The sequence below is a fragment of the Malania oleifera genome, chromosome 12 (assembly GCF_029873635.1).
Source record: "Malania oleifera isolate guangnan ecotype guangnan chromosome 12, ASM2987363v1, whole genome shotgun sequence".
Classification (NCBI taxonomy): domain Eukaryota; kingdom Viridiplantae; phylum Streptophyta; class Magnoliopsida; order Santalales; family Ximeniaceae; genus Malania; species Malania oleifera.
Window position 1 is genome coordinate 53,027,348 of NC_080428.1, and position 26,676 is coordinate 53,054,023.

Genomic DNA, 26,676 nt, shown 5'->3' on the forward strand with positions numbered 1-26,676 from the left:
ACAAAAATGAAAAAAAAATAAATAAATGAGGAAAAATATTTTTTTAAAAATCCCAGAAATTTTAGAAAAAATTTGAAAAATTTTCAAAACATTTTTACAAAATATTTTGAAAAATCTAGGAATGTTTTTAAAAATACTTTTTAATGATTTCAAAAAGGATAAAGAGGTATCTCATACCTCACCTGTATAAGCTCTAGAGGGGTTTATCTAACAAGATTCCCTTGTTTGGAGGTCTTATTAGACATTCCTATTGTAAAGTAATTTTTATTTTATTTTTTAAAATATTTTTAGCAAATTTCAGTTGATATGATAAATTAAACAAAATATATTGATCCTATGTTTGGAAGAAGTTTTAAATTTGAATTAGTGTAGATTTAGATAAAATGTAATCTAAAATTAGATTGAATTTTATCCAAATCCATTCAAATCTGAATTCAAGTTACAAGAAATGACTCTTGATGAGGAAAACTGATTTCATTCAATTGAATTAAAATAATAGTACAAAAGAATGTATATATACATTTAGCTTAACGAATGAAGCTGAATAAAGAAAACTAATTAACTAACAAAAAAAAAAAAACTAAATTAGTTTGCTGTTGTTGCTATACGGATGAAGAATCAATTTGGTTATTATTCTATTAAACTGTTGCTGCACCAGATATAATTCTGTTGCTGCTGCTGTTGTTAAGCTTGAGCTGATTTTTCATACTCCCCCTCAAGATGGATTGATGAAGAACAAATGTTAATCAGTCCCATCTTGGATAACAATTCTGAAAATTGTTTGTAACTCAATGCCTTGGTTAATAAATCTGCCAATTGACAATGAGTTCTTACATGATTCAGTTTAATTACTTTAGCCAAGACCTTGTCCCTTACAATGTGACAATCAACCTCTATATGTTTGGTTCTTTCATGAAAAACTAGATTGGATCCTATATGCAAGGCTGATTGACTATCACAAAACAATATTGCTTCTCTATCATGTTTAATCTGCAAATCCTTTAGCAATTAAAGAATCCACACAATTTCACAAGTTGCTACAGCCATAGCTCTATACTCTGCCTCAACTGAAGATCTTAACACAGTAGCTTGTTTCTTTGATTTCCAAGAGATCAATGAATCACCAAGGAATATACAAAATCCTGTAACCGATCGTCTTGTGTTTAAGCATGATGCCCAATTTGCATCACTGAATCCTTTGACATGTAGTTCTGATTTTGTAAAAAAAATACTCTTTTCCCTGGTTCATTTTTTATGTAATGAAGTACCTTAAGAGCAGCTGCATAATAAGGCTTTCTAGGTTGTGCCATGAACTGACTGAGCTTATGAATAGCAAATGTAATGTTAGGCCTAGTAATAGTTAAGTATAACAATCTGCCAACCAATCTTCTATATTGACTTGGATCATTCAGCACATCACCTTCATGTTTGCTAAGTTTTAAAGTAGGATCCATAGGAACTTTTGTAGGTTTGCATCCTAGTAAGCCAACGTCTTCCAAAATTTCTAGAGCATACTTCCTTTGACACAAGAAAATGCCCTTAGCTGTTCTTGCTACCTCCAAACCAAGAAAATATCGCGAACTCCCTAAATCTTTCAACTTGAACTTCTGATCTAACAGTATTTTAAAATCTTCAACTCCTTTTTGATCATTGCTTGCTATGAGAACATCATCAACATACACTAGCAACACAATAAATGAATCTCCTTGTTGCCTAGTGAATAAAGAATAATGAACCTTGGATTGAGCAAAGCCAAGATCAATTAAGGCATTTGAAAACTTTGAAAACCACATTCTAGAAGCCTGTTTAAGCCTATAGAGTGATTTATTGAGCTTACAAACCAAGTGAGTTTGCTGCTCCCCTTGGCTGTTCACAACCTGCTCCCCCTAGCTGTGAACAATCTGATATTGCTCCCCCTTGCTGTGAAAACCTGGTGGAAAAGACATATAAACTTCTTCATTCAAATCTCCATGATGGAATGCATTGTTAACATCAAGTTGGCTGAGAAACCAACCTTTCACAGCAGCCACAGCAAGTAGAGTTTTGACAGATACCATCTTAGCAACTAGGGAGAAAGTGTCAAGATAATCGAGTCCCTCCTTTTGGGTAAAACCCTTGGCAACCAGCTTGGCTTTGTACCTCTCAACTAAACCATCTGAATTGTATTTCATTTTATATACCCATTTACAACCAATGGGCTTCTTACCTAGTGGCAAAGAAGTTATAGTCCAAGTATTATTAGCTTCCAAAGTTGAAATCTCAGCATCCATGGCTGCCTGCCACTTAGGATTACCAGCAGCTTGATGAAAAAAGATAGGTTCAGAAATGGAAGAGATGGCACAACAAAAAAATTTATATGAAGGAGACAAATTATTGTAAGACAAATAAGACTGAATGGGATGAGAAGTACATGAATCATGTAAGAAAGATTTTGAAGTAAAAGCTAATTGAGCTTGATTACAATGATAAGCCTCAAGATAAGATGGTGGTTTAGAATGCCTGGTAGATCTTCTAAGAACAATAGGCTGGTTAGATGTATTAGAAACACCATGTATATCAGGAAAATCATGAATATTATCACCAAGGTCCTAATAAATGGGAACAATGGTGTCATTAAAAGGAGGTAAAAAAGGAGAAGAAACAACTGGAGATTCAAAATAGGGAATGGAAAGAAAAATAGGTAAAGGAATGAGATTATCACATGTAAAAGAATCATTTGAAGCAAAAGGAAAACTTGACTCATGAAAGACAACATCCCTAGATAAAAAGAATGTATGAGAATCAAGATCAAAGAGTTTATAACCCTTGACATTGAAGGGATATCCCAGGAAAACACACTTTTTGGCTCTAGGAGTAAATTTATGTTTATGAGGACTGAGATTGGTAGCATAACAGAAACAACCAAAAATCCTAAGATGTGAATAAGAAGGAGGTTTGTGAAATAGAAGTTCAAAGGGTGTTTTATGATTTAAAAAAGGAGATGGAAGTATATTTATTAAATAAACTACAGTGAGGACACAATCACCCCAAAAAGAAAGAGGAACATTGGAGTGAATTTGTAATGCTCTAGCAGTAGCAAGTATGTGTTGATGCTTTCTTTCTACAACTGAATTTGGTTGTGGAGTGTAAGCACAACTCAGTTGATGAATAATTCCATTGGAGCTGTAAAAATTATTAAAACAAAATTCTGGGGCATTATCTGTTCTGATGGATTTGATCTTAGTATCAAATTGAGTAAGAATCATGTGATAGAAAGATTCAATGAGTGATCTGACTTCAGATTTATTTTTGAGTAAGAAAACCCAAGTTGCTCTAGAAGCATCATCAACAATAGTAAGAAAATATCTGTGACCATTAGAGGTTGAAACAGAAAAAGGACCCCAAACATCCATATGAACAAGATCAAAAGGATAAGCACATTTATTGTTATTGAAAGGAAAAGGAATTCTCTTCTGTTTTGCCAAAGGACACACAGTACAAGTTTTGTTACAATAGTTCTTAAGAAAAGGTAAAACACTGCTCAAAGAATGAATTTTTACATCAGAAGGATGTCCAAGTCTTGAATGCCAAAGTGAAAATACATTCGAAGAAAGAGAAGAAGAACAAGCAGCAGAGAAAGCCTTAAGATTCTGCTTAGGAAAAAATGCAGTGGCTTGAGAAAGACTCGAAGCTTGTAATAAGTACAAACCATCATGCATGTTGCCCATTCCAATCATGTTCCAACATGTAAGGTCCTATAGAAAACATAATTGTGACAGAAAAACAAAACATATGGGTTGAGATTTGGTTAATGCACTAACTAATAAAAAATTAAAATCAAAAGAAGGTACACAAACACAAAGAACATTGTGAAGAATTATGTGGGAAGAAAGTTGAATGTTGCCAATATGTATAACAATAGCTGCTTCTCCATTAGGCATCTTCACCGTAGTATGTGAGACCTCAGTATAAGAAGTTAATAATTGAATGGAACACACTATATGATCACTTGCACCAGTGTCAATAACCCATGTATGAAGATCATATGCTTTTCTATTAACAGCTTTTGCAGAAAGAACAGAATGCTTGCAATTACCTGCAACAACATTTGATGGACCAGTCACAGCATTAGCAGCATGGAGTTATGAATTTTTAGGCAATTGTGAAGAAGAACAAGAACCAATTAGTGTCAAAAGTTGTTGATATTGATCATGAGTGAAAGTTGGAGCATGAGAAACAGATTGAAATGAAGCAGAATCATTAAATCCAATAGAATTATTCCTTTGAACGAAGTCAATATTAGATGAAACTTGATGAGCAGTGGCATATTTGTTGTTCTTGAACTTGAAACCTGGTGGAAAACCGTGCAGCTTATAGCATTTGTCGATGGTATGACCTAACTTTCCACAGTGAGTGCATAAAGGCCTTTCTTTGCCTTTAAAATTGGTTTCGGAATTTTTGGTTGCCAGAGCAGTAGATTCAACTCTAACAACATTATGTACAGACCTTTGCATTTCTTCTTGAATAAACAAATAATGCACCTTATGTTAAGAAGGCAAAGGATCCATTAATAATATTTGAGTTCTTACTTGAGAAAAAATATCATTCACTCCCATGAGAAATTTCATAGTGGACTCCTTAGCTTGAAGATTCTGTAAGTTTTGATTAATTCCACACACACACTGACCACAAGTACACTGAAGAAATGGGTTCAAATTCTACAATTGATCCCACAAAATCTTGAGTTGAGTGAAATATTCAGTGAGTGACATCTCTCCCTGATGAATCTCAGCAATCTGCTTCTGAATATTGAAGATCTTGGTCCCATTTCCTTGACTGAAAGTGTCTCGAAGATCAATCCAGATTTCTAAAGCAGTATCTCTATATATAATACTACCTTGAAGCTTTGGTGAAACAGAATTAATGATCCATGTACTTACCATATTATCAGCACAAACCCATGCTTGAATAGCATTTGGAGAATTCACCAATGGTGAAGAAATGGTTAATGATCCATCAATAAATCCTAACTTGTTTTTGGAAATTAGAGATTTCTTTACTGATCTTGCCCAGCCAGGATAATTTTCTTCCCCAATCAATGGTTGAGAAGTAAGAACTACTCCAGGATTTTCGCTAGGATGCAAGAACAAAGGACCACCAATATTATATGAATCTTGCAAAGAAGATGAAGCCTCTGCGTTGGAAGTATTGGCTGTTGTTTCCACCATTGAAGAAGCTTATAGAACACAGTAACTGAAGAAGAAGAACTCAAAAAAGTGAACAATGAAGAACAAGATGCTCTAATACCATATAAGAAATGACTCTTGATGAGGAAAACTGATTTCATTCAATTGAATTAAAATAACAGTACAAAAGAATGCATATAGACATTTAGCTTAACGAATGAAGCTTAATAAAGAAAACTAATTAACTAACAAAAAAAAAAACAAAATTAGTTTGCTGTTGTTGCTATACGAATGAAGAATCAATTTGGTTATTATTATGTTAAACTGTTGCTACACCAGATATAATTCTGTTGCTGCTGCTGTTGTTAAGCTGAAGCTGATTTTTCATACAAGTCCTGAAATTCAAGCTCTCAAATGTAATGCAAATCATTGTAAAACTCACTAATAATGATAAAAAAATCAAAATTAATTAATCATATCACGAGACTTTTTGAAAATCAATTATAACTTGGATTGATTTTTGGAATCTGAGAAGGTTCAATATTTAAGCATGCTAACTTACTAAATGTAAAAGAATCCTTCCAATTCCAATACATAAATTTAAGTTGTATTTAGGAGGAGGTTTAGATTTGAATTTGTATCAATTTGTACAAAATGTGATATAAAATTGTATTAATTTTTTTTCTAAATGCACACAAATTCAAATCTAAGACCTAAAATTTATACTCCTAAATATAGTGTTTAGTGTAGACTAACTTTATGAGTACGTGCCAAGGGGACCTTTGAAAATTAAAATACTAAATTAATAATTTTTAAATAATTTTTTAATTTGATGGTAGAAGATTTATGTAATGATGGCAAAGTCATTGGTATGAGGCTAATGACATGAAAGCACTAATAGAATTAGGGTTTTTTATTTTATTTTGTGGTGCTTATTTATACTTGTCCTTAATGAAGTTACATTTTTATGCTTATTTGTATCGCTTTAGTAAACCTCAAACCACTCCTAAAGAACCTTCCCCTAGGATTACTCTCATAATGAATCAATACTCAAATTAAATATTGATGCAAAGCAATACCAATCATATTATGCGTCGATCTCAAACTAAATATACATAATTTTTTATTTAAAAAGAAAAAGAAAATTATCCTTTATAATTTCGATAACGATTTAAAAATGCTCTATTTCAATTCTCGATCAAAGTTATATTTTTTTTTTCCTTTTTCGGGTCCATTGGAGGGCCACACCAACCTAGCTACACAATAAGAAAAATAGATCACATACAACTTCTCATTATTGTCAAAGATCGAACATGAAATTTATAATATAAAAATATCAACCAGCATCAAACTTTAGTGAGGATTCCCATGATAAGTTTCCTATACACAATCTCTCTCTCTCTCTCTCTCTCTCTCTCTCTCTCTCTCTCTCTCTCTCTCTCTCTCTCTCTCTCTCGGCCCTCTCCCTCTCTCAATGCAGCTTGAACCTAGTGGAGTGATTGTTATCCAAATAGGATAATTATTGATCATGAGATAATTACGTGGGGCAGCCATTTGATTTGCTCTCTCACAGAAAAGAAAAAGAACGAAAATCCCAACCAGCAGTTTTGTAAAAAAAAGCATGGGGGTTGACCTTAGCTTGCTTATATGCATATATGTTTATATGATTGTTTTCTAATGATGACATTCACTTTCCTCGTGGGACTTTATCACTGATTAACAATTAAAAGCAGGCATATATGGATCTGTACGAAGGGATAACTACCAGGGAGTGACACTACATATGTAAGCTGTGCATATCTTTCATCATTGCTGCTGCAAATTAATTAATTAATTAACTAATGAATTAATTCGGAACATAACCAGGAGCCGACTTTCCCGATATATATATATATTTAAAGAAGGGTCAATTTATTAAAGGAGCAACAAGCAAAAAGCTTAAATCCTCCCCGAATGAAAGGAAAGTACAAAGTCGGGAGAGACGAATTTAATCACCCTCCCAAATCATAGCAAATATAGGAAACTCTTCCCAGTCCAAATAAGAAAAAAGAGAATTAGACCTAGTCCAAAAATATAGATTTAATAAACATTTGTCGTACACTTTCGCTGTTGCAGAGTAATTTTTCTTAAAGATTTTTCCGTTTTATTCCTTCCAAATTTCTCAACACATGATTGTCGAAATAGTTGTTTTCACCTTCTGCGAAACCCTTTGAGTTTTGATAAATTCTATGCTAAAAACATTGATTTCAGAGTTTTTGGGATGATCATGTGATTACTCATTCTCTAACACACAATAGCCCAAATCTGCTTGCTAAAGTAACAATGCATGAAAATGTGATCAACTCCTTCACTTTCTTTCCTGCAGAACACACATAGAGGTCATCCTCCATCCTTTTTGTTGCAAATTGTTCATTGTAATAATCCTGTTGTTAATTGCTAGCCAGCAAAAGACGCTCACCTTTGATGGAACTAATGACTTCCACAACTGATTTTATGGGATTCTTAAATTGTTGCAATTGTTTCTGCTTGCGTGTTGATTGTAGAGGTTAGACACCGTGAAAGCATGAGATGATGTGAGGGTCCAATAGCGTAAATCTTTTTTCCCTTATTTATATTAGCATTGTATAGCAATTTAAATAGCTCCAAAACTTTGTTTATCTCCTGGCCCTGACGTGTCAATCAAATCCCCAATATTTTTGAACATCTAATTCTTCTTAAAAGTTTGAAAATTGAAGTGTGGTTAGAAAAAAAAAAAAAAGAGCTTTTAATTCTTTTAATGTATTTACGTAAAATATTATTCAAGTTCTTGTAAATGAGTAACTTAATTGTTTTTTGCAAAATAGAGATGGATAAGAATGGGTTCAATTAATCTCCTTCTTCCTAGTAGTGGCACCATCTCTTGTCAAGCAGTTCACACTCAAGTAATTAATTAGGGTGGTAGGCATTTATATTTGCTTCATTGGATGGGTTCAATTGATCTTGTGCCTTTTTGGGTTAGAATTTTAATATAGATGTATATTCATTTCTTTCAAAGAACAAAGATTGGTTGTGTGGATATTTTCCCAAAATATATAATATCATTTTAATAAAATATTGATTGAATTGACATTATTTCTCAAATGATCTAATCATGAAATTGAGTTTTCTAATTAAACTCGATTAGTGTGAAAAACTCAAGCTTAAGGAAGGTTGATTTTTAGGCTAGTGTCAAGCTCAAGAATATTTCATAAACTTGATTCTAGTTTTTATAATCCTATTCATGAAACTCAACTTTAGCATCTTCCGAATTTAAACTCCCTTCTGAACTAGGAAAAAAGAAGAGTTTTATTACCACAAAAACTCAATTCAAACATGTATTTGTGTTATCAATAATTGTTGTAAGTGCCAAAGGTGTCAATAAAAATTAGATCAAGTCAATGTGTTTAATGATAGATATCGTGAAAGTAGGATTTCTCATCTTTTAAACTAGAATCCACCCACCTAGAATCCTTTTTCTTTTAGCAAAAATTTTCCCTAATTTCCCCATGAATATGTGACAATGCCCTCTATGTAAATGATATATTGTTGAGTTTTGAGAAATTTGAGAGGTCATTCTTAAATCTACCACTAAAATTGATTGTGCTCCTTAATGAGTTATTGTAGTGAGTTAATTCATTTAATTTAAATTGACAATGTTTTGTTATATGTATCAATTTTTTTATTTTTTTTCTTCTACGAAGTGTTTAATACCATTGATATCATAGATTTTGGCCATTCAGTGAAACTTAAATTAAGTTCCTTGGGTCCTATAAAGTGACCTTTGCACAAAACAAAAAATCAACTAGAAAGTATTTTAGTGACATTCTAACACAATGCTTAAATTAGATAATCTTTTGGGATAATTAACCCATAGTAGAAGAAGTTACTACACTTAAATTAGATAATCTTTTGGGATAATTAATCTTTTATGTATTTGGACCAAGTATAGGGGAACTCTATTGCACTTATGCTCATGCTTAGGGTCCCATTTTTGGATCAACTTAGATTTTCATACCATTTTGGTTTGTTGATATTGTAGAGTTACCGTCACATTTTCCAACCAATTTTATAGCTTAAGAGATTGTCATAACTATTACTTATTATCATAGATGAGTAGCAACTTCCTCCAATCAACATTTACTAGTTTTGGTAGTTAAGTACAATATATCTTAAGTGGCCTCTAGTACGTCAGTTGGGTTTGTTATCACCTTGATTGAGTTTTTTGTTCCTAATTTGGCTCTTTTATCTCAAATTTTTGTTAGGTCAATATTATGCTTTTATTTTTCTTTAGTAGCTCGCTAACTTGCTTGGATTAAGAATAAGAGTAATGGTCACCCTTTGTTAGGATTTGTACTTTACTGATATCAAAAGGTCATAAGACTATAGTGTGTGCCATTTTAGGTGGGATAATCTATAGTTCATGCCCTCTCATATTCAAGGATGTACATCAAATTGTGGTCTACATATTCTTTTTTGATAGATTGTTGTAAATGAGAAGATATCAATCATCTAGTTACAGTTTATCTCGACCATTGTCTATACTTGCATTTAAATCATTTTAAGTGATTTTTTGTCCTCTTGCTTGGGTGCTTTTCTTAAATATTAATAGAGGTTTCATTTTTATCCTTCTTTCACACCAAATTTACTTGCTTCTATATACTCTAGTTGATCATCAATTTTTGATATGCAACCTTCAAATAAGGCTTTCAAGTTTTCATTTTATGCTTGTTTCTTATCTTTGCCTCTATTTCGTTCTTATTCACTATGGTTCCTAAGACTAAATTGATTGTTAATAAGCTAAAAAATAATTTTGTGGATTTTCACACTCAACTCTTTTTGACATTCATTTGGAGGTTAAGTATGTATCCCACCTTTTTTCATTTCCACTTCATGTGACAAGAAAGATAAATGAGTAGGTGAACCATAGCTATGTATATAACCCTATTCATAGGAGATTGACTCTATTATTAAGATGCCTAGGAATTGTGGTGAATCTGAAAGCTTCTTCTATTAATTTGAAGAAAAAGAAGATGGACAATCAATTAGTGGTGCTTGTGGCCATGGTTCAAATAATAATGAGCTTTAAAAACCCTAGCCATGCATCAAAAATATGTTTTTCCCTCATTCGACAAACTCACATATATAAATGGCATAAGAAAATAAAAAGGCTTGTAAAGTTGTATAATGCTAAAGCAAAGGCTAGCTAGATGAATATTCTTTTGTCAGAGGAACTATAGCCACACATTATAAAAACTAAAGATCAAGGCTTAGCTCGATCAAACGGTCCCCTATTTGGTTAAGGTAAGTTGTCAAGCCCCTTCTTTTCAAGATGTCATGCACTTATAGCATTTCATTTTGTTCTAGGTTGTGCATGGTTGCAATGTGCAATGGACGTAATGGATATAAGTGACTACTTGCTGTTCAAGAAGGGGGAAAAAAAAAAGCACAATGGAAACGAAAATGAAAAAAGATGATCTATTTATGATTTCTTAGAATGTTGTTAGTGTGCCTATTGTGCCATGTGGAGAGATTATGAAAGTGAAAAAGATGAAGCTTAAGATATTGGCTTGACGTCCATTGTTTCTTTCCTTGTTGTGTAACTGTCCCTTAAACAATTTTTTTTTTTTTTTTTTTTTTTATGAATTGCTTCATAGGATATGATGAAAGCTTTAGTAGCCTAGTTTGTAAAAAATCTTTTAATTTCCTTAATCTTCCTATTTGTTTTATTTCTTTCTTGCTCTTTGCATGATTTAAAGTTAAATCCATATTGCTTTTATTCACACTATTTTCTTCATGCTTTGAATCTAACTGATCAATGCAGCTTCATTTCAATTAAGTCTCACACTTCACCAATTTAGGATCTTCCTATCCCCTTCTTTCATTGATAATTGTGTTTGCTTTATTCTTTTTTGTTTGATTGTTCTTTAGCATAATTTGAGCTTGATATTGGCATTCTACTTATATTCCACTCTATTTTTCATACTTTGCTAGTCCTATTCAATATACCTTTGCCTAGGCTATTCATAAGTTTTTCCTGAATTTCCAGTATGTCAATTTGTTCACAACACCATAATGGGACTAAGGTTTGAAAATTATTTGTCTTGTTATTACCCTTTAACCTTTCTTCATGAGTGCCTTTGGAGTAGGGCTTGGGAATAGATCTTCTTAAGGACATTCACCATTCCCTTTGGCTTATCCAACCTAGGACATACCTTCTTCTTTTTTTTTGTTCATATGTTTTCTCAAGACCCTTCAACCCTTTAAGCTAGGTCAGCTCAATGGTGAACAGGTCTTCAATATGGCTTTTGTGTATATAATTTTGACTAAGATATTTTTTTGTGAATTTCCTTTCAAATGTGTGAGTAATTAGGGATTAATAGTAAGTCTTCTCAAGGCCATTTAACCTTTGTAAGCTAATGTAGAGGATAAAATAAGTCTTCATCGTGACTAAGACATTTGTATAAATGTCTTCTTTTTTACCCAACTTTTAAGTTTTATGGCCTGTTTGGGTGCTATTACATTAAACTTCACATCGTTTTTTAGGCAAGAAAGCTTGCCTATTTCTTTAGGAAGCTACTTAACATGTCCTTGGGGTGACTAAGGCTTCTCATAGGACTTCTAAATTTGCGTCAAAATTTCAAATCGAGATTAATTTAATGGATTTAACTATGGAAGGATCGCCTAGATTGATGGGGATTGGCATGCCTTACCAATGTTGGCCCCACACAGTTCCATATTAGTATCAGAATCGAGGTTTAGTTAGGTTGAACCCACAAAGTCTCATTCCCTTAACTCGTAGGATTTTATTTTTAGACTAAAACAACCACAGGATTTTGCCTAGAATAGCCCACCTAAGTTTTAAATATCCTACTTAGTTTTGTTAGGTTTACACTTGACCCTACTTTGTGTGATCAAACACCATTCCAAACGCTTCCCTAGTGTGTCTAAATCATTCCCCAACCCTAGGATGTCAACTCAAGTTAGGAATCTTTATCTAGGTCAAAGGATTATTGTTGAGGGAGAACCACCTATGCATCCAAGAGAAAGACTTCCCCTCCTTCCACAAAGGCAAGTGAATCTTCAAGATGACTTTGCTAGGAGACCCCCACGTCATGAACCTTATGCCTAACATTGCAATGATGAGGACTATGACGTTAATGACTTTCACATTAGGAGACCTTACCATAGGGACTATCATGATCCTTACAAGGATGTAATGAGGATAAAAGCCCCAACCTATGATGGGTAGATTGATCCTAAAGTCTTCCAAGATTGGTTGACTAGGATGGATTCCTATTTTGATTGGTATAAGATGAGTGACCCTCATCGGGTTAAGTTCGCAAAAAATGAAGTTAACGGGGCAAGCCAAGCTCCATTGGATGAATGTCGAGAGGTAAGAAGCGAGATTAGATCATAGACCAATTGAGCATTAGAATCTAATGAAGGATAAGTTAAGGAAGAAGTATGTACCCCTTAGTTATAGAGAGTACCTTATAGATCAACTTTACAGCTTGCGTTAAGGTAGCACGACTGTTTCAGAATACATGATTCAATTCATGAGTTGTATATAAGATGTGGTGTCCATGAGACTGTTAGTCAGCAGATCTCCTGATTTTGCCTAGGATTAAAGTTTGAGCTGAGGAGAAAAATGTTTCCCCATCATATTGAGCCCCTTAAACAAGCCTATAATTTAGCTCATGACTTTGAGCAAATGACTAAAGGGCCCATGGAAAAATGGTTTGAAACCTCTTCAAATGAGTCATACTCTTGAACGATATAGAGTTATGATAAGTCTCGACCAACGCAATTAGGTCAAGTTACCTCCCGAGGGAGAAATTCCACAATCTAACAACCTATGGACAAAGGAAAAGAACCCATGACTGAATGCTCTCACTAGAGTTCTGACAGTGTAGTGTACTTTAGGTGTCATAAACAAGGACAAGTTTCCAAACAATGTCCAACCAAGAACTTGGCACTTGATAGGGAAGATAGTGAGAAAAAGAAGAAGGACAAGAAAGAAACTAGTGGAGAATCCTTGACTATCATAAGTGAAAATCAATTTGAACAGGAGAGTCAAAATACCCATGTAGTGAATGAGGTTATAACTAAGGAGATTAAAACACCCCTTCTTGAGTAGGGCTCACCATTAGAAGTATCATTCATACCTTATGAGTTTAAGGATGTCATCTCTGAACCACCTAGTGACTCATCTCTTATGAGAGGCAATCGATATGTCACTAAACTTGTTCCTTATTCATCTCTGCCTCATTTACAACATCATAGAGTGAACCTGATAGGACATGAGGAGCTAAAACAAGTGAATGAATTGAAGGAACATGACTTTGTTCAAAAGAGTTTAGGTCCACTTGCCTGCCCTACTTTCCCTAATCCCAAGGAAGATAACACTTTGAGCATGTGCTTCAATGATAGAACAACCAACAAGATTGTCATTCAGAATAGGTTTCTCAAAACCATTGTTTCCAATAAAGATGTACAGCTCATAGGTTATTTCTTGAAAGCCTTGAGGACCATGTTAGGCACCAAACTTAAATGTCCTAGTGCTTATCACCCGCAAACTAATTAGCAAGTTGAAGTAGTGAATAGGAGCCTTAGGGACCTATTGAGATCTTTAGTAGTTGAAAACATCATAACTTGGGATTTATGCCTTCTTGTGGTCAACTTTGCTTTCAGTAGTTCAGTGGATCGGACCACATGCCCATTTCATGATATCACAGGATATGGTCCTAGAAAGCCTGCAGAGCTTATTCCACTACCACTAAAGTCTAGAGTGAGTGAACCGAATAATGCTTTTGCAAAGCATATACATAATCTACACTCTGAAATAAGAATGAAGGTTAATTTGAATTTTGAACATCATAAATCTTGTGTTGATATACATTGCATGTTGAAAGAAATTTCAAATGGTGATATGGTTATAGTCCGTATTCGTCCTAAGCATATTCCGATAGGAAAGGTGAGGAAGTTACATGCTAATTAACAAGATGGATCATTTCAAAATTAAAATAAAATTGGTTCTGATGCTTACATGCTTAATATTCCTGTTGATTTTTGCACAAGCAATGTTTTCAATGTTGAGAATCTAACACCATTTCTTGTAGCATCTTCTTTTAAAGAACTTTCAAGTTCTAACCCTGCAGGTAAAGCCACTCCATTTCCCACACCTCTTGACCCTAAAAATTTGATATTGCCTTTGCCTCTACCCTTACCCATGCCCAAGAACCTTGGTGAAATCTTAGATGACAAGGTAAAGTTCACACAAGCAGGATCATATCAGAAATTCTTGATCAAGTGGAGAGATGAGCCACTTTCTGAAGAGCATCATACACCTTTTCAAAATCCTGGAACATGTAAAATATAGCATGATTTATGGTATTTATGAAAGTTAACTAAATTCTTAATTTAAAGTGTTTGAGTGTGTATGCTTGCTTGTGAGGGTTGAAATTAGTAGGACTAGGTCACCCTACCCCATCCTACACCATCTTGGTATTAGAGAATAAAAAAGTTAGGGTGTTACCATCTTGTCCTGCATCATAGATGCTTCCCCCCTTTTCTATACCTTATCTCATGAACTTAAGAAAGTGAAGTTCAATGATTTTATGATTACATTTCCTTTCCTTTTCTTAGTCTCCTGTTGCAAAATCTCTTCCTCTTTTGTGCTTTTTGCATTTTAATAAATTAAAACACTCTTTCAACTGAAAACAAAAACAAAAACAAAAAACAAAAGATTTGTAAATTGGTTATTTGATGCTGATTTGAAAGAAAATTTTGAATTTTTCATCCTTCATGAAGATGAACATATATTTAAAAGATGAACAAGCAATCTATTGACAATCAATCAAATTAGCAAAATATCTCATGTACATATATTGTAAGTGAAAAGATATCAACTACGCAATGCACCTTTCTCAGGAACACATTGTATGTGCTTTGACAATAAAATTAAGTATAATTGTCTAACTCTAAAGAGACCTACACCCAACCTTTCCAAATAAAGACAAAGACACATAACATTTGTCATGTTTTAAATATAGATACCTCACGTCAAAGATCTTTCATCGAAGAGCCATTCCATGAAACTATAATCATATGCTTTTATTACACATAAAAGTAATATATGAGAACAACCTTACAGCTGGAAGCTAGAAACAGCCCATCACCCCACCAGCAAATGGAAAGTATATATGAACATACAGCTCCTTATAATCACCTGCATTTATTCATTCCCACCCACCTAATAGCCTAAATGTCCAGCAGGTTCTACAAGCATTTACGACAATATAATATGCACGCGCGAATTAGGTCTTCTACGTATTGGCATGCATATACATAGTGTGGATGCCATGTTGGGAGTTAACAGTGATGCTTTGGGTCTGGCCCAGACGGAACCGTTCGTTTTTCCTGATTATCTGAATCTTTCAGTCGCACTCTTTCTCCATCATGTTTCTCCATGAGTTTTCTAGCAATATCTTCTTTGACCAGCGCTGGGACGGTCTCTGCTGCGCCCAATCTGATCCCATGGCTGATCACATTATAATTCCTTGCTTCGGCAACTACCACGGCCAAAAGCAGAAGCACCATCAGGCACACACCACTCTTCATCATTATCAATCTCTTGGAGCAACCACTCTCTCAGCTAGCTAGTTAGCTACCCTGTGTTCAAATATACAAATATATCTTTTGTTTTGGATCGAGCAAGATCAGTTTTCAGCTGTGTTGACTGATCTCTTTGGTGGTTCAGTAAGTGGCAGGGGATGGGGATATATATAGGGCATTTGGACAACACAGTGATTTGTGCGCAGTAATACTTCATTCTCATGATTAGTGTTAAACTGAGTGGAGTGGGGGCTGCTGGGTTTCTGATTTAATTGGAGATTATTTTTACTCTTTTAATTAAATTGTGATCTTAGCTTATTTGCAGGTTTTGTGGTGGATGGGAATGTAATTAAATTATTCCTGAGGCAATTAATTAATTAATTAATTAACTAGGAGCTGCCAGTGATTGAATGGAGCAGTGCAGTGCTGAGGGGAGGGAGAATGGGCACTGGCTGAGCGGCCTTTGATCACTGCACGCTGGCCGGCCAGTTAATGATTTTTAATTATAAATTCCCACTGGAGGACAAATCTGTGGTTGTAAAGCATGGTGCCACAAAAATTTTAGGGTTAAAATAGTTTTTCATTTTAAATTTTAAAAAAGTACCAGAACTAATTAAATTTTTTTTTTACAACAATTGTATGAAATAAATAAATAACAATAATAAATAGTTTTGGCTTTTGCATTTGTGGAAATAGTTTTTTTTTTTATTATTACTTTTAAAATAATTACAAAAATGTTGTCTTGTTTTACAATTTTTCAAATTTATTTAAAAAAATTAAAAAATATCTTTTCATTATTTTTCTAAATTTGCAACTCTTACGTGGTGTGCTTAAGGGAGCATGCAACTCAAATATTGGACTTTAATTTGTGTGGATTATGCATAATGTTTAATCTAAATTCATAAACATACAAATTCAACTCCCAAAATCCATGATTCTAAATAATACATCTATAAATTTTGAAAAATTAAAAAATGTGTTGTCTTTTTTGTGATTATTTTGAGATCTCCAATTAAAAAATAAAAAATTATTTTTTACACATTTTCAAAAATTAAAAAGAAAGTTAAAAAATAAGTTGAAAAATGAAAATGTCTTCCACAATTAAATGACCCTTAGCTTTCAATGTCTCCTAAATTATATTTTACTAACTCACATAATATGTGGAGAATGGGATGAAAGATGGACTATCTCCTGTTGTGTAGTCTAAACCTAAGATTAGCTGTCAATTCACACATTGAAAAAAAAAAATACAAATTACCATTCAATTAATTAATTTAAGTGTAATTGAGTAACGTTGACTCGTAAAGTATTGCAGTATTGATTACTATTTTAAATTCATATTAGTGTGACAAGGTACCCAAAACATCACATACATACTTAACATAATAGAGTATGGTACAACTTATTAGTAAGCATAGTGTCTAAATGGTAAGAATACCACTACTGAGATATTTAATTGTATCATATATATAAAACACATTCTATCCGCAGAACAATAGGACTTCAACTTTTGAGCCATGTCGATTATTTTTTAAATATAAAAAAAATTTAATGTTCAATGATCAAACATTCACTACAAAAAATAAGGTTATTAGTGGCACTTTTAAACTGTTACTAACAATCAAAAAATCATCACTAATACTATTAGTGATGGTTCTCTCAGTATTAGTGACGGTTCTAACTTTGTCACCATATCTGCGGATACTAATGCTTATTAGTGATGGAATTTTCAAACCGTCACTAATAGTGGAGTATCAATGACAGGAAAAAAAAAAAATTGTCACTAATATCCTACGACTATCACTATAAATTATACATATGGTTGACTCAAATTCGTTACTAAAGCGCATGTATTAGTGATGGATTTAATAATCCTCACTAATATGACTGTAGTGGTGACGGTTAAGAAACCGTCACTAATAGTGCACTTTGTAGTGACGATTATTAAAATCGTTACTAATAATTAACCATTAGTAACGATTATAGAAACGTCACTAATATTTGGCCCCCACAAGGATTATTCTATAGTGACGATTTTGGTCATTTATAGACTTGGAAAATGGATAAAAATTCGTTAATCCGACCCACATCCGACCTGTTTTAACCGACTAATAATCAACCACTTGCTAAATGAGTCGAATATAGTTTTTGATTTTCATATCCGCCTCCTTAGCTAGTCAGGTCGGTTTTATCCGGCGGATATCCACCAAACCTCTTAAAAACCCATTACTAATTAACCCAGCCCAAGTGAAGTGCCCACTACCCACTGCCCAAGTATGGAAAGCCCAGTGCACCAGCAGTGCCCCCATGACCCATTATTTATGCTAGGTCTTCACAGTGAGAGTCCCACTCCAAGGCTAGCCCTATTCGATTTGAGCCCTAGCCCTAATGCCCTATTCGATTCGACATTCGATCCAAGAGAGAGCCAGCATGAGAGAGTCGAGAGACCATTCTTCTTCAACCCTTTGAAGCCCTCTGCCCTCTGACCCTTTTCGAGTCCATCTTCGATCCTTCGAACCAGTTGGAGCTTCGTGAGTTCATCTTCAACACTTCGAACCAGCAGGAGCCTTTCGCGATTCGTTAGGAGCTTCATGAGTTAGTCGTCAACCCTCCGAACCAGCAAGAGTTTCGTGAGTTGTTCTTCCACACTGTGAACCATCAGAAGCCCTTCGCGAGTTCATTAGGAGCTTCGTGAGTTTGTCATGGACATATCGAACCATAAGGAGCTCTTCGCAAGCTCGTCTTCGAGCCTTCATGAGTTCATCTGCTTCAAAATTCAAATTTCTGAGTCTTCTTCTTCTTCTACAGATCTACTTCTTCCGCTTCTCTGTTATTGCATATTAGGACATTATATATTTCTACAAAATTTTCTGCTTTTACACTAACAGGAAGGTAGGGCAATGAAAAATAATTCCTTCTCTGGCCTTTATAATTCATAAATTTCATCTTCTATTCCTATTGGATGTTTTGGTGATAAATGACATGGCTTTAACAGTTTAACCAAGTGCAGAAATGTCCATGGTTGTAATCTATGCTAAATCAGCTTGTTGTATTAAATTGGGTATCTTGGAAGGGAGAATGGGTTCTCTTTAGGCTTCAAATTAATAGCAGGAGATAATATGGAGAGGCCTGTTGTATCTTGTTCTCTCTTGCCCACATTCCCTTTGTTTAGATAAATCTTGTAGAAGAACATGACCAAGAATAGAGATTGTCAGTTTGGCCAAAAAAATGAATAGACTGAACTAATGAAAAGGCCATTTTATGATCAACAATTGTTATACAAAGTCTGTATTTTCCCACACCACTCCTACATATCTGCATCATAAGATAGGACCAGTTGACAAAGATAATTCAATCCTCCATGAGAAGGAATACTAGCCACATTCTCAAATGCAAAGATGAAAAAGAAAATATACATTTTACTTTGGAGTAAAGGGTAAGTAAAGTTGTGCATGTGGTTCCAAGCCACACCAGTGTACATGCCATGAATGAATTCCAAAAAAGAACATATGCCAAATAGATAAGACATTATCAATGTCCATGACCATGCGGTACAATTGCATTTTTTTCCACCTGTTGACTTGGGTTGCTGCAGAAGGATTTGATGCACTACAAGGCTGCAAATTCTTAGCATCAGCAAGACTGTTGATGTATTTGTATGTCTGTATCTGTATGTAGTACATGTACAAATTCTTTATGGTATATATATGTATATGTGTGTATGTATCTGTATGTAGTACATGTACATGGTCTCTTTCAAAGTTTTAGGATTCTTCTAAAGACTACGGAGTTTGATTCTGAAGTTATATCAGTATTGAAATTTCTTCTCATTCTTATGTATAAATTTTTTTTGACAGAACCAAGAACTCTATCATGACTCCATGGCAATGGTATAAGGTGATGGTTGGATTACGGTTGTTTTCTATTTTTTGTTCTTTCTTTATATACATAATGACAACTTTTTGACTTGGTCATTCAAATTTCAACATAAATATTGTGGTCGTTTGACTCATTTCATTATATTCAAATATAAAATGAAAATATTTAATCCCATTTTTCTATTTTTTTGTAGTGCGTTATAAGGATTAGGAGAAAAAAATGTCTCATTCAATAGCGAATTCAATTGATCAAACTGATGAAATAGTTGTTTTTAAAGAAACTCACATGCTTTAAGAACAGTTGTAATGTTTAGATTTTAGAGACTCACACGAGTCACACGCTTTGAGTTTTTATTTTGAGTTGGATTTGGACTAATTTATTATGTTTTATTGCTTATAATTTTACTTGCATGATTTAAGAGTTGTTAATTAATATAAACGATTGAATAATTGATGTAGTTACTAAAAAAGTTAATACACAAACTAATCGCAAGTTATCGTATACAACTTATTATATTATAACACAAAATAAATTATTAATAAAATTATATTTGAGAATGGCGGATTATCCGTCCATCCACCATGAATTATCCGACCCGAAACTGCTTAATCCGCCACTTAAACGAGTTGAATATGTATTATTATTTTTTTCACCCGATAATCCGCCTTATCCGCCATTGGTTATCCGAGCCGATCCGCTTTGCCAGGTCTAGTCATTTAGTGACGGTTTCTAAACCGTCACTGATACTTCACATTTCCATTATTAGTAACAGTTTTGCAGGCTGTCACTAATGCTTTGAAAAAAAATTTAAAAAATTTCCTCTAAAAACCTATAATTACATTTTAACATACATAAAATTGAACCAGAATTACTAAAACATTCATAAATTATTAAAATTTAAAATAGAAATTGTTCAAAATTAAAATACATACAAGTACAAGTCCAAATTAAAATATATAAATTAATTCTATTCAATTAACAAGAAATATAGGAAAAGTCAAAAGTTGCACGCATTTGACTCGACTAAAATGTCTAGCATCGTCGTAGTGTTCTAAGAGCCGCAAACCCTACAAAATAATAATTTTATAAGAAATTAGCTAGCTAGTATATAATGTTTGAACATATATGTACATAGCATGATTTTGTGTTCATAAACAAAGAACAATCCATATTTAATCATAATGCTTTAAGAGCTAGGTACGATGTTCAGAGTTTTTAGAAGAGCCTTAATATTCAAAAAGCAAAGCACGTGATACAAATTGGTTCTTCATGCTCTATTTCTAAAAATGGTGCTCAGCTCCTCTATGTATGTTCTTATGCATGCATTTTCTATTTAGGATGAAGATCAATCTTCATTTAGCAATCATTCATCATTTCAACAACAATTTAAGCATGAATCATATTATAAACATTTATTACTTGATTTTTGGGTTTTGATTATTTTGGAAAAAATTTTAACAAAATTTCGGTAGCATACTATCTATAAATAAAATATTTCCCAAATCTGTAAATCAAAGAGAGCATACCAAATAGCCTAACAATTTTCTATAGCATACAAAACATAAATTACTGCATCAGCCATGCAAGTGACATTCCAGATAAGGCATGCAATCCAGTAGTTCAAATAATAGTTCATACAAAATATAAATCATCCATCAAAGAAATGTAATCATTCACTAAGTTTGCAAAAATGAGACACAAATTTTCACCTACTTATTTGAGTGGCCATCCAAGAACACACTTGAACTCTCCAAGCACTTATGGGGCAAACGTGTCCAAGATTTTTCTCTCTTCCAATGCAAGCCTCTTGTGCAGTTGCTTATGATGATCTGCCAACTCCATGAATAAATCCCTTAGCTCCTTAGCTATCATGTATTCAGCAGTTCCTGAGTGACAAAGCATTAATTCCTACTACAATATGAGAATCATAAAATCAATTATGCAATTCCACAATAGAGCTCCAACAATAGCACAAAATCTCACTTTTATAGTTGATGATATTTCCTCAAAATATTAATAAAAATAAAAATGAAAGAATGTGCTAGGGACATTAGTTTCAAGTTCCCATTTAATAGTTTAAACTATCCATGCCTTGGTATCTTTTCAGCTATCACCCACGGCCTATAGAAAATGAACAAAACAATGAAAGCTAAGTAACAAGGGAAATATAAGTTCTAATGAAAGCAATTACTCCAAATCCATTATAATTCGATATAGAAATAGAGTAAAAAGCAGATACTGTACAATCAACAATAATAATGCATTAAGTTGATACCTTCCCATTGAAGATGCTATAATGTGCTTTATATTCTCCAAAAATTCCCATAATTTCTCCAAGTTCTCTTTAGAATCCAATACAATGATTCCCCTTATATATGTCTCTAAAGACAAGCTCAGGAAAATGCAGACTTCTGTTTATATGGATGTCTACTTCTGTATGAATTCAACAATTATTCTTGAGGACAAGTCTTTCTCCAAATTTTCAATTAATGCAAAATGGTCATAGCGAGTGATTCTATTCATAAGTGAAGTTTCCCTGCCCATATATGTATATGTATATATATATATATATATATATATATATATATATATATATATGACAATAATAATCATAGTACATGTTTTGGGTACCTTGAACCTCCTCCCTCCTTTCTTTGCATGCACGCATGGGTGGGTTACTCGTGAAGATGAGAACATTTTTGTATGGCCATTATAAGACTATCTTCGTAGTAGTGGACAGATGAAAACAATTCCTGATATTATCCAGGAAGCAAAATCGGATATATATATATATATATATATATATATATATATATATATACATATACAGGTGATATATTGGCTATCATCGCCAATGTGGTTGACACCACATATTATAATCTGGAGGAGTTGACAGTAAAATAGAACAAGCAACCCATGTCGTTTTAAGTGGAATGCTTGAAGAGAAAGACCATCATGAGTAGTATGAAATTATCTGCTAGATTAACCTTTATAAGTCAACTCAAGATCCCCAAAAGGGGTGGATTATTAGTGTCGGTTTTACAAATCGTCACTAATATAGTGGATTATTAGTGACAATTTTTTAAAACCATCCCTAATAATGCTCATCAACGAAAGAACAATCTATGTTTGATTGGTTGAGTTTAGACGACGAGCTAGGGTCTTTTGTTAGGTGTTTAGGCGCTTGTGAGCTAGTTGGAATTTTGGTGTGTAGCGAAGTATCTGATCAAGCAAGAATGCACAGGGAAGGTTGTGATTCCTCTACATAGAGGAATCCTGACAAGCGTGGTGAAGGACCTTCCAAGATGAAGGTACAAATGGTAAATGAATGGAGTCGTATCAACAAAGTCGTATCCTCTTCCAGACACAAAACCCTAGCCTCTAATTCCACAAACCTTTTCTTCTAAACCTCAACCTCAGCCTCGGCTCTCGCCTTTGCACACTCCAAATCTTTCATCTTATTCTTCAGATAAACAACAATCTCCTTCTCACCTTCACGAGAACTCCTCGAAGGCCCCAATAACCTCTTGCATCCCTCCTTCCTCCTATTTTCCCTATCGCTCATTACTCTGTTATCCTCTCACAAATGAATGATCGTCTCTTAGCATCTTTGTAATTTTTCTTCAAGTCGTCCAATTTATCTTCAATCAAGATCACTCACGAATGGAGAGCAAAATGGAGAGCTAGTGCTCAGTAAATGCTTGCTTTAAGATCAATTGGAAGACTTGAAGAAAAAATAAAAAGATACTAAAGAGATGATCATTCGTTTGCGAGAGGATAATAGAGTAGCGTGCGATAGGGAAAAGAGGAGGAATGAGGGATGCGAGAGGTCATTGGGGGCTTCGAGGAGTTTTCGTGAAGGTGAGAAGGAGGTTGTTGCTTATCTGAAGAATAAAATGAAGGATTTGGAGTGCGCGAAGGCAAGAACCAAGGCGAGGGTTGAGGGTGAATTAGAGGTTAAGGTGATTTTTTTAAGTGGTGACTGGCGAGTGAGTGATTTTTTTTAACCCTTTTTGGTAAAGGGACAAGGCAGCCCAACCAAAGGCCCTATAGATTCTAACAAACAAACTTAGCAAACTTAGTGGTTTTAACCACTCAGGTATCCAAGTCGGGTATACGTCGTCCAAACCAAGTGGGGTAGTCCTAACACATCCGTGACCACTTGGTCAAAGCAATTTATAAATTCACTCGCTCTCCCTTTTTCCCATACTTCAGATCTATAAAGTTGTAGAGATCCATATTTTTTTATCCTTCAATATTTTTATATATCTGGGATGCTAGCTAAGCACTTGGGTGAAGATCAAATGCTTGCAGTTGTGTGCACATCCTATGCAACTGCGTGTGCTCTTGAGAAGTACGAACAAACTAGAAAAGTAAAATTATCATCTTGCACTTCATTCAATTGCAACTAAATTAGGAAGAGACATAAGTGGTCGATTTCTTGTTATATGTCTTAAGGATATAAGGTAAAATCGGGAGTTTTTTCATTGTATTTATGAAATATAATTAGTGATTGTTGTGGAAGATTTTCCACACGTATATGTTTGCATTTATTGGTATGATTGTTTTGCATACACTTCTTTAATTTTAATTGAGATATGATTTGGTGAATTGGCACACCCAATGTGGGATCCTTACACAAAGACCCTATATGTAAAACAACTCTTATAGGTTCATAAACTAAGTTGCTGATGCTAAATTGTTATATGAACTCCATGAAAACACCTGCATGGTTTATGGACTTTTGATTATTTTGGGAAAATTCTAAGGAAATTTCGGCAACATGTTGTCTGTAAATAGAACATTTTCCCGTAAAGACATGCTCCAAAAACCTGGTTGTTTATAGCAAGTAATTCAGATTAAGCATGCGAGAACCTAAAAATATCTACGAGTATGCAATACACAAGTCAATGCATCAGCCATGCAGTCGGCGTTTCAGACAAATATGCAATCCAAGATATTTAAATGATTCAATATAGTGCAATATAGTTCATGTCAAAATATAAACTATCCATTAAAGAGATATAAATATTTAAAATAATATGGATAGTAGGTTGTAGTGCTGATCTCATAAGGCATATAGGACCAAAAAGTCACAATGAATATCTCTTTAGGTTTACTTTGACCCATTCGGATGAATGATATGAAACATGTAGAGACTAACATTTCATTCTTAATTAGTATGCCAAAGGTATATAGTGAATGCATATAACAAGATTTGCCATTTTAGGTACAAACCACTTTCTAAGCCTTTTAGTCATCACTACCCATAATCCTATGAACTAAGGAAGGATTAAGCAATTATGTAATTCCAATATGAATCCATTCCTCCTTAGGTCTTAAGGGGTTTGCTTTCATGATTACCCATATCAATTTCTTATCCTTGCCTCTAGCACCTCTAAATGAACAAGTGAATTTGATGTGCCCTTACTTTAAGGTCTTTCCGTATTCAAATGAGTGAAGATCATGAATTCCAATTTCTTGTTTATATTTGTAATAACTTGAACCTAGAAAATAAAATAAAAATAAATAAAAGAAAAATGGAAAATAAATAAAGAGAAAAGAAAAAAATTAAAAAATTGGCATCAGCAAGGACTCATCGACGAACAAGTTTTCTTCGTCGACGAATGTCCTTCCTGGTATCGTCGACGAGTACACGTGTCTCGTCGACAAGGAATTACCGAGAGCAAGTAAAATTCAGATTTTTACACGTTTCATCAATGAACCCGATGTTCTCGTCGATGAATTTTCTTCTTGGGTTCATCAACGAACCTTTTAGACTCTTTGACGAACTCCAGCTTATAAATAGGCCCTAGATCCATTTCAGCGTGAAAATTCTCTCTCTTCTCACCCACTCTCTCTAGGGTTTGGCCTTGCCACCTTCTCTCTTCAATTCTAGCACAAATGTAGCCTGATTTGACGATCGGAAATCACCACGAGGTTCCTGGGGCGATTCTCTTCAAGTTAGCTAAGTTAGCCAGAGCAAAAACTTAATTTGGAGTTCTTGGGCACCACTCCAAAATTAGGTTAAGTAGGATATTTTTAATATTAAATTTATTATTGGGAGTGTGTGGGCCTAGGAGATGTTAAATGATAAATATTCTGGGGTTGAACTGATTCAATTAGGACTTTTTGAATACAGGATTTCGTTTTCCATTTGATTCAGGCTAAATTTCGAGGAACATGTAAGGGGAATAAAATTATACAAGGCTTTTTATTGAATTTGAATCGGTTATTTTCAAGTATAGGAACCGTATATTTATAGTATGATTTTTTCAATGGTTTAAGCAATTGAAAATAATGATTTTTTATTATAATTCATATTTGGGAAAAACCTTGTGGCACAAGAATAATCCTTTATAATTAACTAGTTGTAAATACTGTCTGGTTGTGAATACTGCTTGGCTGTGATAACTGTTTAGTGGTAAATACTGTTCAGTTGTGAATACTTCCTGTGTGTATACTTTCTATTGTGAGTGTAAACGTACAATGAAATATGTAGCTACCCTGTGTGGGTCACGTATAGTGAAGTACGCAGTCACCCTATGTGGGCCACGTACTGTGACATACGTAACTGCCCTACGTGGGCCACGTATAGTGAAGTACACAGTTGCCCTATATGGTCCACGTACTGTGACATACGTAGCTGCCCTACGTGGGTTACGTTTAGTAAAGTACGTAGTTGCCCGATATGGGCCACGTACTGTGACATACATAGCTACCCTACGTGGGCCACATATTGGGTAGTGTGCAGTACTCCTATATGGGCCACATACCGTGATAGTATGCAGTAGTCCTATGTGGGCCACGTACTATGTAATACACAATAGTTCTATGTGGGCCACGTACTGAGATCAGTGGAATGTATTGTTTTCCTATGTGGATGAACTGTGGTGTACATGTTTGTAGACTATGTGAGATGATTGATGTGAATATGTGTGAATACTTGTATGAGAATATTTATGGCAAAGTAAATCTCTCTACTTGGGGGCTTATTGTG

The 26,676-nt window shown here is 34.1% G+C and overlaps 1 protein-coding gene across 1 annotated transcript; it reads right to left on the minus strand.

Annotated features, from left to right (window-relative positions):
* Nucleotides 1-4,697: 4,697 nt before the first annotated feature.
* Nucleotides 4,698-15,806, minus strand: LOC131143924 (uncharacterized). Its single transcript, XM_058092279.1, has 2 exons — nucleotides 15,560-15,806; nucleotides 4,698-5,215 (listed from the first exon to the last, which is right to left on the minus strand). Exons 1-2 carry the CDS (start codon nucleotides 15,804-15,806, stop codon nucleotides 4,698-4,700), a joined length of 765 nt encoding a protein of 254 aa, XP_057948262.1.
* Nucleotides 15,807-26,676: the final 10,870 nt, after the last annotated feature.

Coding starts and splice junctions, on each gene's coding strand:
- LOC131143924 (XM_058092279.1), bottom strand. CDS start 15,806: ATGATGAAGAGTGGTGTGTGCCTGATGGTGCTTCTGCTTTTGGCCGTG. Junction 5,216..15,559: donor GCCAGACCCAAAGCATCACT/GTTAACTCCCAA, acceptor GTGTTCTATAAG/CTTCTTCAATGGTGGAAACA.